The sequence below is a fragment of the Phaseolus vulgaris genome, chromosome 3, assembly GCF_051622355.1.
Source record: "Phaseolus vulgaris cultivar YP4 chromosome 3, ASM5162235v1, whole genome shotgun sequence".
Taxonomy (NCBI): Eukaryota; Viridiplantae; Streptophyta; class Magnoliopsida; order Fabales; family Fabaceae; genus Phaseolus; species Phaseolus vulgaris.
This window is the reverse complement of record NC_143500.1, coordinates 38,566,214-38,580,487: the sequence shown is the minus strand read 5'-3', so window position 1 is coordinate 38,580,487 and position 14,274 is coordinate 38,566,214. Positions and strand designations below refer to the sequence as shown.

The 14,274-nt window shown below is 27.7% G+C and overlaps 2 protein-coding genes across 2 annotated transcripts; both read right to left on the bottom strand.

Moving 5' to 3' along the window:
* Positions 1-328: 328 nt before the first annotated feature.
* ENODL10 (early nodulin-like protein 10) lies at positions 329-2,102 on the bottom strand. Its single transcript, XM_068605787.2, has 2 exons — positions 1,866-2,102; positions 329-1,046 (listed from the first exon to the last, which is right to left on the bottom strand). Exons 1-2 carry the CDS (start codon positions 2,062-2,064, stop codon positions 640-642), a joined length of 606 nt encoding a protein of 201 aa, XP_068461888.2. The 5' UTR covers positions 2,065-2,102; the 3' UTR covers positions 329-639.
* Positions 2,103-9,456: 7,354 nt separating this feature from the next.
* Positions 9,457-13,514, bottom strand: LOC137807428 (uncharacterized). Its single transcript, XM_068608074.2, has 9 exons — positions 12,081-13,514; positions 11,387-11,471; positions 11,187-11,282; positions 10,931-11,083; positions 10,720-10,827; positions 10,489-10,608; positions 10,107-10,232; positions 9,931-10,014; positions 9,457-9,841 (listed from the first exon to the last, which is right to left on the bottom strand). Exons 1-9 carry the CDS (start codon positions 13,079-13,081, stop codon positions 9,716-9,718), a joined length of 1,899 nt encoding a protein of 632 aa, XP_068464175.2. The 5' UTR covers positions 13,082-13,514; the 3' UTR covers positions 9,457-9,715.
* Positions 13,515-14,274: the final 760 nt, after the last annotated feature.

Below are 14,274 nucleotides of genomic sequence, written 5' to 3'. Positions count from 1 at the left end.
TATATTCAAAAATTAGGAAATTAATAATATTTGTTATAAATAAATATCTTAACACGTTAAAAAATGAATTTTTGAGAACAACTTAACCTTATAATCTTATAAAACGATATATAAAATTATATTTACACTCATTTATTTATTTATATATATATATATATTATATTATGAAATATTTTTATCGATAATTAATATTGAATCTCTTAAAAATATCTCTAATTTCTTAAGTTTTTATTTTAATAAAGGTTTATATTTTTCATATAAATCACAAATATTATCATTCTATTTGGTTTATATATATATCACTAACTTTGCATATACAATATCATAATGGAGAAAAAAATATCTTTGATTAATGCAAAATAGTAAAATACAGAACAAGAACAAGAGACAGAGAACTTATTTGGCAACAAAAATGACTTGGAAGAGCCATCGCACGTGCATTTAAAAATCCAAATGACTTATTGAAACTCAAAATCACCAAGACCAGGCATTGAAGCTAAAGGGCTCAATCGTTCTCCTTCCAAACAACCTTTTTTCCCATCAAAGGAAAATCGTTCACACTTGAAAAAACAAGAATAAAAATGCTTGACCTAATTAGCAAATACACATTAACATGCAAATGCATAACGTACTCTGAAATTAAAGAAGTAACATCATCACCCCCAACAACCACAACGTAACTCCCACAAATCCAGCACTTGAACTACCAGTAACACCGTGGTTATTTGGAAGTGGTGAAGGTGATGGTGATGGTGACAATGGTGAAGGTGATGGTGATGGTGACAATGGTGAAGGTGATGGTGCTGGTGAAGGACAAGGAGGCTTGTCTATGGGTTTTCTGGAGATGACAACCACTGCGAGTTTTAACCCCATGCGGCAGTGACTCTGATTTCCACTTATGAAGTGTCTGAATCCAGATTTTGTAAGCAAGACCTTCGTGTTCCCGTCGTTGAACACCACATGTTCTTGCCCCACCGTGTTGCACCGTTCGTAGTCTGTCTCGTTCACTTCATGCACCGATTCAGTTCTCTCATCGTATTTAAATACTGCATATAGTTACAAAACAAACTTCCATGAATGAAAATTAATACATGAACCTATTATTAAAATAAAATAGACTAATTCGATACGACGGTGAATGATGTAAGATCAACAAACTCTCACTAATATCAACTCTAAATAAATCTAATAACATATTAAAAATTGGATTTTAAGTTTAACTCAATCTTACAAACCGAATTATAAAGTGAGATTGTCCGATATTGATTTGATAGTGACGTAATGTGAACAAACTCTCGCTAACTTTAAATGATTCTAATATTATATTAAGAAGTTGATTTTAAGTTTAATTTAACTTTATAAAATTTGTTTTTAAGATAAGGTTTGGCTCTACTTATAACTATGAAATATCTTAGTAGTCAATGTGAGATTACTACAAGAAAATCATGAAATAAGAACCAATTTTTAGAAATAAAAAATAATTAGTTGCTATTATGACTAAATTAGAGATCATTTTAGAGACTAAAAATTTTTTGGTTTCTAAATTAGTTTCTATTATTATTAAATGGTTTCTAAACTGGTATCTAATTAGTAACTAAGGTTTTTGCTACCAAATTTAGAAACTAAATAATTGGTAGCTAAAACCTTGGTAGTTAATTAGATACTAATTTAGAAATCATTTAACAATAATATAAACTAATTTAGATACTAATTTTTTTTAGTTTCTTAAATAGTCTATAATTTAGTTACTATAGCAACTAATTATTTTTTATATAAAATTGGTTTCTATTTCATGTTTTTCTTATAGTGAAGGTTGAAGGAAATAAAAAAAAAATTGGATAAAAATGGAGAGTTATAAAGAATACTGAGAGTATCGCCAATTTTGAAATGGTGAGAGTTGGCCCAGTGGTTGAGTGAATGTGGTGAGGAGAGAGGAGTCTTCCATGAATTTGCAGTGCCTCCAACCACATATTGTTTGGCTTGAGAGCAACAAATCAAGAGGCACATTGAGAGCATCACCAAAAATGGAGATGCATTGTTTCTTAAACACAAACCCATGTTCATTCAATATCTGAGAGATGTATGCTAATGGGTTTTGTGTTCCCACTTAGTAATAAATAAATAGGGTTTTTGTGAATCACACCCACTTGAAAATGCTAGCAAAAAAAAAAGCCTTTTCATAACTCTTAGGATGTAAGCACATAAGTTTTATCAAAAGGTACTTAAAATGACTAATTAATTGTTAAAGCCATGGTAACTATAATTACTACCCTAAAATAATAATTGCTACACTTTTCAATAAAAGCTTCCTAATTTTATTTTCTTAACCAACCAATCTCTTTAAGAAATACATTTAAATTCTTTTATAGGTCAAAACTTTTTCTTTATTTTAGTGTGTCATAGAATAAACTCTCACTTAATAATAACCAATCAAATAGTCAATTAATTAATTAATTAAGTTATTCACTCTAATATACTTAAAAAGTTTTTTAATTAAACTGATTACTAAATTTATTCAAACATACACCCATATTCTTTTTGCAAAGTGAAATGCCGACTATCATGTAATTTAAAATTACATGCCTGCTAACTCTTTACATTAAGGGGTAATATATTATATAATGTGTGTTTTATTTTAATTATATAGTTATTGCTATTAGTTTTCTTTTATAACCTCATTTATATTTTTGGAATACACTTATATTTTCTAACCATATAATATCAAATTATTTATTATTTATATAACCACCACTATCATTTTTTTTTAAATATAGAAACATGGATGGCCTCTTTTAGTATTCATAAAAAATATCATAAAAAGAAATATATATATATATATATATATATATATATATATATATAACTGTTGATTTTTGTGAGGAGTTACTGTTATTTCGTTTGAAAGTAGAGGCAATATCATGTTCCTCTTGGTCTGAGTGACTTATCACAATCGCAAATGCCACATGCTAATAATTATAACATATATAGCTTGATTCTGTGGACTATAATATAATTTCATATATAGTTTAAAAACTATGGATTACAATTTCTCATGATTTATTTTTTTATTAGTAAAAAATAAAATTAATTTAAGAAATATACTTAAAAAAATATTTCAATCTTGTACAAGAACCAACACCCACACGTAGATCAAAGCAATCAAAACAACAATTATATTCAAGAACAAAACATGTATTTGATGGTTGTTGCAGAATTATGCACCAAAAGAGAAAAACCCTGCATAAGTACCTTTTGACAGCATTTGATTTCTCATGACTTGATATGTATTGCAAAGGGTATTTTAAGTCTTATTAAACTTTATAAAATTAAGTATGAGATGAGATTCGCATCCACTATTATATATGATGAAATATTTTTATTTTTAATCGAGGTGGAATCTTCAACACACCCTCTCACGCCGAGACCTATCAACTCGTACATGAAATTAAATATTATGAGTAGTTCGATAGCGGTTGATATGATAAGTTTGATAAACTTCCATTATGATAGATTATAAATGACTCTGATATCATATTAAAAAGTGAATTTTAAGTGAACTTAGTCTTATATAATTTATTTTTAGATATATATCATGAAATATATATTTTAAATTATATATTATAAAATCTATTTTAGTTATAATTATATATTGAAAAAAATATTATCTTAACAAGTCAGTTTAATATGATCTGTCCAAAATATGATATAATCATAATTTTAATTAAGTTGAGTCAAATTCATAAAATTGATTTTACCGAAGATAATAAATTAACCAGTTCCAATTTGCCTACTCTTATTCTAGCTGTAAAAGGTGAAGAATTTAAATAGAGATGAAAATATAAAAAAATTTAAGTTAAAAATCTGCATATTTTAAACAATTGTAAGTATAGAAACACATTTAAGATAAATGTATTCTTGTAATGATTTATAATTAATTTATAGTATAATTATTTTACATTAATAATATCATCAATTAAACTTCAAACTTAACAATGAAAAACGGAAAATCACACTAATATGACTTGGTGAAAAAAACAGAACCAAATATAGTTATCGTATTTGTTTTAATTAAGTTTTTATTGTTCTAATATGACTTGAGGTTCACCTGCTTTTGATTACTGAATTTTATGAAATTATATATATTTTGGAGAAAGCTCAAAACTTGGGTTTTACTAATGTTTGACTGGAATATGACTCTGCCTTTGTTTGTGCTGCATTTACTGCTAGAACAAATGTTCCTTGAATGCTTCGTAATTGATGAAATACTTGTCTTAACTACTGCAGAAAAATCAGGTTTAGGGTTACTCATATTTTTCGTGAAGAGAATGCGTGTATTGATAAATGGACTAATTTATGATTTATTCATAAAAAATCCTTTTATTGGTATAATAGAATTCAATCTATTCTGTTATTAGAATTCTTTATTAATAGGTATAGTCTACCTATGTATCGTTTTTGTTAACATATGAGTTTTGGTATAGTCCCCCCCCATATTTTTGTATATATTTTTTTTAATAATACTTTTTTTCATGTGATGACAAATGATTGTTGTTATTTGAGGTGTCAGCCTAACTAAGATGTCAAGTAGCATAGTAATGTCTAACATGAAAACTTTTTATAAAAAAAATTAAAAAAAAATTAAAAAAAAATAAATTTTTTATTGTATATTTTTAAGAAAATTATTGTTGTTAAAAAATTAAATATACATTATTAGTTCATTTTATAAATTAAATTTTTTAATATTATTAAAAATTAAACTAAATTATTAATATAATTTACATTCATCAATCTATTTAAATTAATTTTATAAACTAATTAATTAATTTCAATCTATATATTAATAATTAATTTATATATACTTTTTCAAGTGATGTACTTTTAAAATATAATGTACAGTTTTATGTCTTCAATAAAAATTTCTACTTCATTTCAAATATTTGCCATGGTTAATTTTAATTTTATTTAACCTTTCAACAATCTAAGTTACAAAAATTATTCAAAGTTTATTGTTAAGAAAAACTATCTATATTTAAAAAAAATACTTAAATATTATTTTTAAAGTATAAAAAAAAGAACTTTCTAATTATAAAATTTTCTTTTGAAAATTTAATAAAATTAAAATGTCACGTGTATATGCAAAATTCACTTAAAAAATTAAAGTAAATTATTATATGCATAAAAAATTTAATTAATATAAAATAAAATCATCTTAAAAATATTTATGAAAACTCAGTAGTGAGATTTGCCTCCAGCTTGTAAAAAAAATGAAATTACTATTTTAAGTGACCACACACTTTGTGAGACGTGTTATCCATTTTTATAAATAAATAACTTTTTTTCCAAATTCATTAAAAACAGATAAAAAATTGCACCAATGAAAGCCCTGCAGATAAAATGCATTTTCCAAATTTATATATTAGTATTTGTTTACTGTTAATAACAAGATAGCAGTACAATTACGCTTTCAGCATTTTTATTTAATTTACATTGTATAAAAAATAATGGCAATAATTATTCGCAGCTAAGAAATAACTGCCAAGAACTCTGTTTTCAAAAGGCTAAGTTTTAATGTTTATTTTATGTAAAATGGTGAAGAATCAGATTAAAAGAGTTATATAACTTAAAAAACTCAATTGACAACATAAGCATACGAAGTTTGAGAAAGAGTTATCTATTTCGATTTGCACATAACACACTTTAAGATAAAAGAATGATTAATATTTGAATAAATTTAATTTTCTACAAAAGACTTTTAATATATGACAAAATTAAGTATATTTCTATGTAAACTAAAATAGTTTATGGTTGTACTTAAAATATTTTGTAGGAACATTAATGTAAGTTACTAACTTAATAAATAATTAGTATGTTTTCTTGTGAATCCATGGTTATTTTTTAAATATTTTTCAAATAAAGTATATGATAAAACCATATTTTGTTTTATTTATAAAATTATATTTTATTGAATTGAATTTTGGTTTATTTTGAATAATGAATAAAAAATTAAAAGTATAAATTCATAAATTTTATCTTCAAATAAATATTGTTATCTTGGTTGTTCTTAGAAAAGACTCTTAATCACATTAAGGATGGCTAGTATTTAAGTGTGAATATTTTATATATAATATGATATTTTTAGTATTTATATTTTATTGTAATTTTTATCAATTATAAATTGATTTTTAATAATATAATATTTTATAGTATTAGTATTTAAACGTGAAAACTTTTATATATTATATTATATTCTTATTTTTATTGAACAAAATCTTTATAGTTTATATCTATCCGATTTTATCGATTTTTTTAGTGATGATAACATTGTTAAAATCAACCTTTATATAATAAATAAAATTTTAAATAAGATTAAAAAAATGTTTATATTTGACTGTAACCATTGAAAACTCTAAATAGATAAATTTGAACTAGTGTATTAGTATTACTATAACATTATAAATAAATATTTAATTTTTTTAATCATAATAACCTTTCAACTTCAATTAAATATGTTTTTTTTTTTTTATCGTAAAACTGCTGGGAGAATAATTTATGTGCTTGAAAATTACACATTTGAAATGGAAAGCTTTTTATTAAGAGTTAGCTTAAAAAAGTTGCTATAGCATATAATTGCAATAATATAATTAGTATATTACTAAGTATGTTATAAATATATATTATAGTATGTAATATACATTTATTATAAAACATTTCAAATATTTAGTAACTATTATGTTGTAAACTCTATATATCTATAAAAAAAATATGGAATAGTTCAAAATACTGCTTAAATACACATAAAACATAGATAAATACAATATATTTAGAAGTAAGAGTTTAATAAAAATATATATGGTCTTCATGTGCATCCGGATAAACTATCACTATAAAAAAATCATAAAATAGAAATCAATTAACAAAAAATAATTAGTTGATGTAGTGACTAAATTAGAGATCATTTTAGAGAATAAAAAAAATTGGTTTCTAAATTAGTTTCTATTATTGTTAAATAGTTTCTAAATTGGTATCTAATTAATTACCAAGGTTTTAACTACCAATTATTTATATTCTAAATTTGATAGCAAAATCCTTTGTAGCTAATTAGAAACCATTTTTTTTGTTTTTGAAATAGTCCCTATAACAACTAATTATTTTTTGTTTCTAAAATTGGTTTATATTTCATGATTTTCTGGTAGAATATTGAAATAATTTTTAATATAATAAAAGTATATAGAAAAAAAAATCAATTATCAAATCACAACATTTCAATTTCAATTCAATTACTACAATATATGCAATAAATACATAAACTACACATGGATATATACATCAAGGATATTCAACAAACATAACAAAAGTGCCTTTTATCAAAAAATGACATCTGATCCAATCTATTACTTAAATTTACAAGTGAATCCAAGAATCATGGTATTAAGGAAAGTTCAATCCAACTTATACCATGTTTCTACATATGTTATATGTAAGAACTCTCCCTTTAGATTCTCACCACCTGTTATCTTAGTTATGTGACTTCGATCATCGAGAATCTCTATTACAACATAGTGTCAATACTTAATAATATACAAATCAAACAATAGTTTCACATATTATCCCCATAGATTCATACAATTCCATCATATCAATAAATATTGTAATATAATATAACTTATTTCAACAAAAAACAAAATCAATTAAATTTACAACTTAATATTAATTTCATATTTAAAATAAGAACAAAAATAATTTTAATTTTTTTAGCTTGAGAAAAATATTTTAGTTTAAATCGGAAAAAACTTTCTTGAGCAAAAATAGTTAGCTTGAGTAAAAATTTGGCAATGAGAATTGATTTTTAATGTTGTTTTTCTTAGGTGAACACAAAAGGTTGATTTGAAGTGTTATTTTTGTTTAAGCAAAAGCATCATAATATCAACCTCATGCAACATAACAAACCTATTTTCAAAGTTTTACCCAAAGAGAGATTATCAAATACAACTCTTAAACACAATTAAAGTTATTATTAGTACAATCCAAAATTTACTCAAACATTATTCTCAATTAGTGGGGGATGTGATTAAATTATGAAGAAAAAAAAATAAAGGAGAGAAAAGTGATATGAGAGAGAAAGGGAGGTTCATTTAAGATTGATTTTTAAAATAACATTTTATAAATTAAATACACTATTTTTTTTAACAATGTTAAATTTATTATAATATTATGTGTTTGTAAACAGATTAACAAAACAATATTTTTAAGAAAATTTCGATGTATTAAATGTTTCAAATCATAGTGCATTTTATTAAAAATTACTATAGCATTGAGGGTAAATTTAGAAGTGTATTAAAAGTTTTATGCACTAGGAATTTAATTTTAGAAATATTGTAGTAGTATTGATGTGTGCAAATTAATTTATTTTTATGTGTTTTAATATAATTGATGATATAAAATGGAGTTATAAAATTCGAAAACCTAATACAACTATTTTTGTGTTATAGTTTGTAAATGTCTATTTTTATGTTCATACACCCCTCTATATGTTCATATATATTTTTTTCCATATTGATCATTTATGAGAAATGCATTAATTAAGTGATACAGAATAGTATTAACAGGACATAATCCAATGAGTTAAAAAAATTAAAAGATGTAGAGTATAAGATGAAAGTCCTATTTCACTATAAAAATATATGAAAGTCCAATCACTCTAAACAAATTTATTAAATAACAACTAATTTAGAAATAAAAAATAATTAATCATTATATTAATTAACTTAAAATATTTTTGATATTTAAAATTATTAAAAAAATATAAAATAATTTTTAAATTAATTAATATTAATAATTAAAATTTTAGTTAATAATTATTTAAATTCTAAATTAATCTTTAATTAAATTAACAGTTAATTTATAATCTAAAATAATTAGTAACTAAATTCTTGATAGTTAATATTTAATATTAATTTAAAAATTACTTTGAATTTTTATATTAGTAATAAAAAACTATTTTAAATATTAATAATTTTTAGTTTATAAAATAATATCTAACTTAATTAATATAATAATTAATTATTTTATATTTTTAAATTAATTTATATTTAATTATTTGTTGTGGGAATATGGTTTCAATTGACAAAATGTGAATAATGCTGACAGTTTTTTTTGGTTTCTTGAGATTTTCATTAATAGAAGCCTTTGTACTTTTCTTATAAAGGATCAAAATGTATGATTTTCTTCTTCATACATTAAACAAAAAAGGAGCTCGCTCATTGAAGACGCTTACCGGTGTAAACAAATTTTTGGGACATAAGTGAAAATAGAGCAAGTTCTGTTCCGTTCCTTCACTTAGGATGAAGTTGTTTAATCTTAACACAAGTGACACAAAATGATCAATTGTTTGGGCTTTTAAGTCTATAACACAAGTACAACAATTTATAACAATCCAAATATAACATTACAAGTAGGTAGAGGAAAATCACATCAATACAACATGACAAAACACGGTATAAATATTTGAATTATCTGCATGGACTATTCACTTATTAAGGTGAGGAAAATGAAATAAGACATGATACATAGTTAAACCGTCTTACACTCGTCATTCTCATGGTGGAAAGAGGAAACAAGTTTACCAATAACAACTGTCTTACAAAGCAGTGGGATCTGCGGGATAATCAAGTTACTCATCAAACAGAAACATTCATGACAGCTATATTTTGATCTCTCATTTAAGGAGCGTCTTCACAATTGACTTCACGTTTAGTTTCTTGAGGTCAGTGTAGGACTGTCCACAGCCCACAAACATCACTGGAGCCCCAGATACGTAGACCATTGAAAGTGCAGCTCCCACCTGACAAAGGAAAGATGTCAATAAATTTTCATCAAGATCCAAATGTTCCGCGGAAATTTAACTTCCTTGTAGTTGTCGAACTTGCATACCTTATCGTCAATAGTGTCAAATTTTGTGAGCAGGATCCCATCTATCAATCTGGGTGTGGTAGATGTTGAGAGGTCCGCTAATTTCTGCAATGAAATAGATTTTCAATAACTATTATGTAGGACAAATAGAAAGAAAAACAACAAAACAGTAGCACAAATATTATGTAGAACCAAACCTGGTTGAATTTCGAAAGCTGATCAACTGCATCATTACCAACCAGTGCTTCTCCAACAAATAAGACAAGGTCAGGATTGTTGAGGTAGATAAGCTTTGACAGGGCTCTCATCAATGGTTCATTATCCTGAAAGCCAGCAGGGACATGTCAGATGAACATGTAAAACCTTTGAAATAAATTCCATCAATGACATCCAAATAAAGCAGATCAACATATTTCATTCTAAAACAAGGGTGGTATTCTATTACAAAATAAATCAGAGTTCATCATAGGAAACTGCAAAGACTGTAAACTGTGATAACAAATCATTGGAGTCCCTAGGTACTCCGTACGCTCATAAAATCACCAAACACTTGACTATAACAATAACTGCAATAATTACCTGCATACGGCCAGCTGTGTCAACAAGAACCACATCTGAACCATTACGTGAAGCTTCCTGAATTGCTTCTTTTGCTACAATGGCAGGATCTTTCTCATAGCCTTTCTCAAATATAGGGATCTGAAAAGGGAACATTCTAAGACTACCTGTTTCCAATAACTAATTGTGGTATGCAGCATATATATGTATGTGTACATGCATTAATCTCTGAGAAGTAAAATCAGTATAAACCTGAAGTCTACGTGCATGAGTCCGCAGCTGCTCAACAGCTCCCGATCTAAATGTATCACACGCAGCCATCATGACACTAGTGTTGTGTTGAAGAAGCCAGTAAGCAACCTACACAAATACACAAAGTAGAATATCTCCTGCTGATTAAAAAAGCAAGTCCAACTATGGAATTTTAAATAAATAGAAGAAAAATAATACGATTTTTCTTTACCTTAGCCAAATTAGTAGATTTTCCAACTCCATTAACTCCAACAAACACAACAACATATGGTTTCCTTTGCTCCTTGGCAGCATGAACATCCCTCAATATGTCAATAGATCGCCTTGGGGTTAAAATACGAACAAGTGCATCTTCCATTGCTGTCTGCATTCATTTTTCGAACCATAGCATCAGTATGAATGTTATAGAATAAATATAAAGAAGAAGCCAGCATCACATGTTGATAGGTGAAAGGATAGTAACGGACATGCACTGTTGAAGATATCCTTGTAAATGAAGCAAGCTTTTTGCCTTCAAGACTTGCTGCCACAGACTCACATAATTTCTCAGCTATTTCCTCAGCCTACAAGAGAGTCAAAATGTAAACAAAATTAGCAAGCTTGATAACAGGCAAAAAAAACAATTGATAACCATTTAGATATTGTTATGTTGAGGATAAATGCATACCACATTCTTGGTCATGAGCCTGTCCTTCAGAGCTTTCAAAGCCGGTTCCAAGTCTGACTTCTCCAAATTGGCCTTTCCAGCAATACTGGGCACAAGGATGTACATGAATATTCTTATAAGCCACTTCAGTTCAAAGAAGGAAATTGCAAAGAAGTAATAAAAATAAAAGCAAATACAATAAGCTTCAACCAGTAGATAGATACCAGCAAAAGGAAAATACAAACTGGGCAGCATCCCTAGATTTACATAAATGGAACTTAATTCAAGATGCCACCAATTTATGGTCCCAACTCCAACTCCCTTACTAAATTTCTTAACACAAAGAGTTTAATTACTGTGCATCTTGCCAATGAATGTGTATATCTTTAAGAGAGATCACGTATAGTACATATTAACATAGCCAAATCCATAAGGTCCCTATTGAATAAAATTTATCACATAATTTGTCACCAGTACCAGAGCTCAGGAATTATCATCAGAAAAATCCAATTCTCTCCAGGTATCGACTCTTAAGGTAACAATGAGACAAACAACAAAATCTTCACAGAAAAGTAGAAAAATCCAATGCACAGCAAGCCCGTACTATATAAAGCAGCAATTATAAAGCAAATGAAACACATTAATAAAACAAATGAAATGCATAATACGTAAAAACAAATTTCATATTTTCACGACATCTGCAATGAAATCCCACCTCTGGAACATAGACGAAAACCAACCCTTTTTCTTAGCCTCAGGCTTGCTATTCTTTCCAGTATCATCATCATCATCTTCTTCTTCATCCTCACTGTCACTGCTAAGAACCTCTTCTTTATCCATCATACTCTCCCCCTGTTCCTTAGCAAGAAAGTCAACCTTTTTATCCCCATCTTCATCCCCATCAAGGTGATCCGTAAAGTCCAGTTTGGCTTGCGGAGGAGAATCATCCCAAACCCTGTTTTTCTTAACCACCTTTTTTGGCTCAGCCTTGTCAGCAACAACAGCAACTTTCTTCTTCCCATTCCCATTCCCATTCCCATTTCCATTGCCCCCTTTTCCTTTAAGCTTCTGCAGCCTATTTACATCAAAAGCCCCTATATTAGCACTCTCATTCTCTTTCCCAATATTCACACTACCATTACCACTACTCTTCAAGTTAGCATTAGAATTATTATTAGCTACAACAAAACCACCATTCTCCAATCTACGCCCTTTCTTCCCATCACCATCACCATCACTCTTTTTTTCTGACCCAGCGTTTTTCCCTTCCCCCTGCCACGTGGCGTTTTGCTGTTTCCTTTGAGGAGCCACCGCCGGGAGGGAATTCGTTTTCTTGAAATTCTCGGCGCGTGCCTCGGCCTCGATCTGCAGCTGGCGGAAGATCTCGTCAAAATCTCGGTAGGCGGTTTTTTGTGGCTGGTAGAGGCGGGAGAATTCGCGCTTGACGGCGGCGAGTAGATCGTCGACGTAGAGGAGGTGGAGGATGCGCTGGTAGACGGCGACGAAGACGAGGCCGAGGTCGTTGTGGAAGGTCCATTTGAGGGAGTAGGAGGCTCCAGGTGCGTCGTAGGTGAAGCTCGCCGCGCCGGATCGCTCCTCCAGGAGGCAGGACCGGATCAACGTGTCGATCGGAGACCCCTTAAGGGCGTTGGTGAAGTGGTTGCAGGTCCACAGGATCAACCCTCCGCGCGTGAAAATCAGTAACTGCTCCAACATCTTTGATCACTGCAATGCCACCGTCTCGGAGAGGTTTTTTTCTGATTTGGGAAAGTCGCAGAATTGAAAATTGAAAAAAATGGAAAAGTGGGTTTGGTTTTCTGGTGGATACGGAAAATGCAGAAGGTGATGGAATCTGACACGTGCTAGATTGATCCGAGGGACGGTGCAAACCGCGTACGCCGCCGTTGACTCAGACCGTCTAAGCCGACGTCGTTTCGAGGTTGATTCTTCTCTAATAAGGTTAGTCAGATATTTTTTCAAAACTACCCCTCTTCGTTATACTCTTATATTATTCTCTTTTATTTAATTTTATCTTTTTAAAACCGTTATATTTCAATTTTAAGATAACATTTAAAGTCACTATTTTACTGAATTTTTATTACTATTTGTAAAATTCAATTTTCATGCTATTTTCAACAACATATAAGTTATGAAATCTTTTGTTTTAACGTTGGTTAGGTCTCATAGTTTGATGTAGTAAATGTAAAATCTAATCAAATACGTTTCTCTCTGGAACTACGGAGTCAAAATTTATGTTAAATTAAACACGGAACTATTTTTGTAAAAAAATCAAATTTTACTCAAATTTTAAAAAATTAAGATGGAAATAAAAAAAAATATGGAAGATTAAACTGAATCCGATAAATAAGATTTAAAATATTATAAAATTAATTTGCTAAAAATATGGGTGATTAGTATTAAAAATGGAGACTTATTGATTTATTTTTGTTGTATTCTGGTTGTGTCATGACTACCAGTGACAGCTAAAATTTAAATGAAATTAATCTTGTTATAAATAACTTAATTCTATAAGTTTAAATAAAAAAAATAGATTATAAATAATTTTCAATTATTATTTTTTCTTATAAAAAAACTTTGATTACTTAATTATAAAAAAAGATATCCAACTAAAGATCACTTATAACCAGTAATAAGTATATTCGAATTAAATATTATGACTCTTCTATTTACCCATTAAAAAATAAGTAATTAAAATATTCATATATATTATTTATGTGTATTGATTAATGATATAAAATTATTATTTATTACAAATTTCAGCATGAATAAGGATTTTGTTTTATCACTCTTAAACATTGTGATGACTTCTTATGATATGATAGAAAATATGGATTATTCTAACAATAAAGAAAAATCATTTAGCCTTGTTAGCATGACCCACAATCATG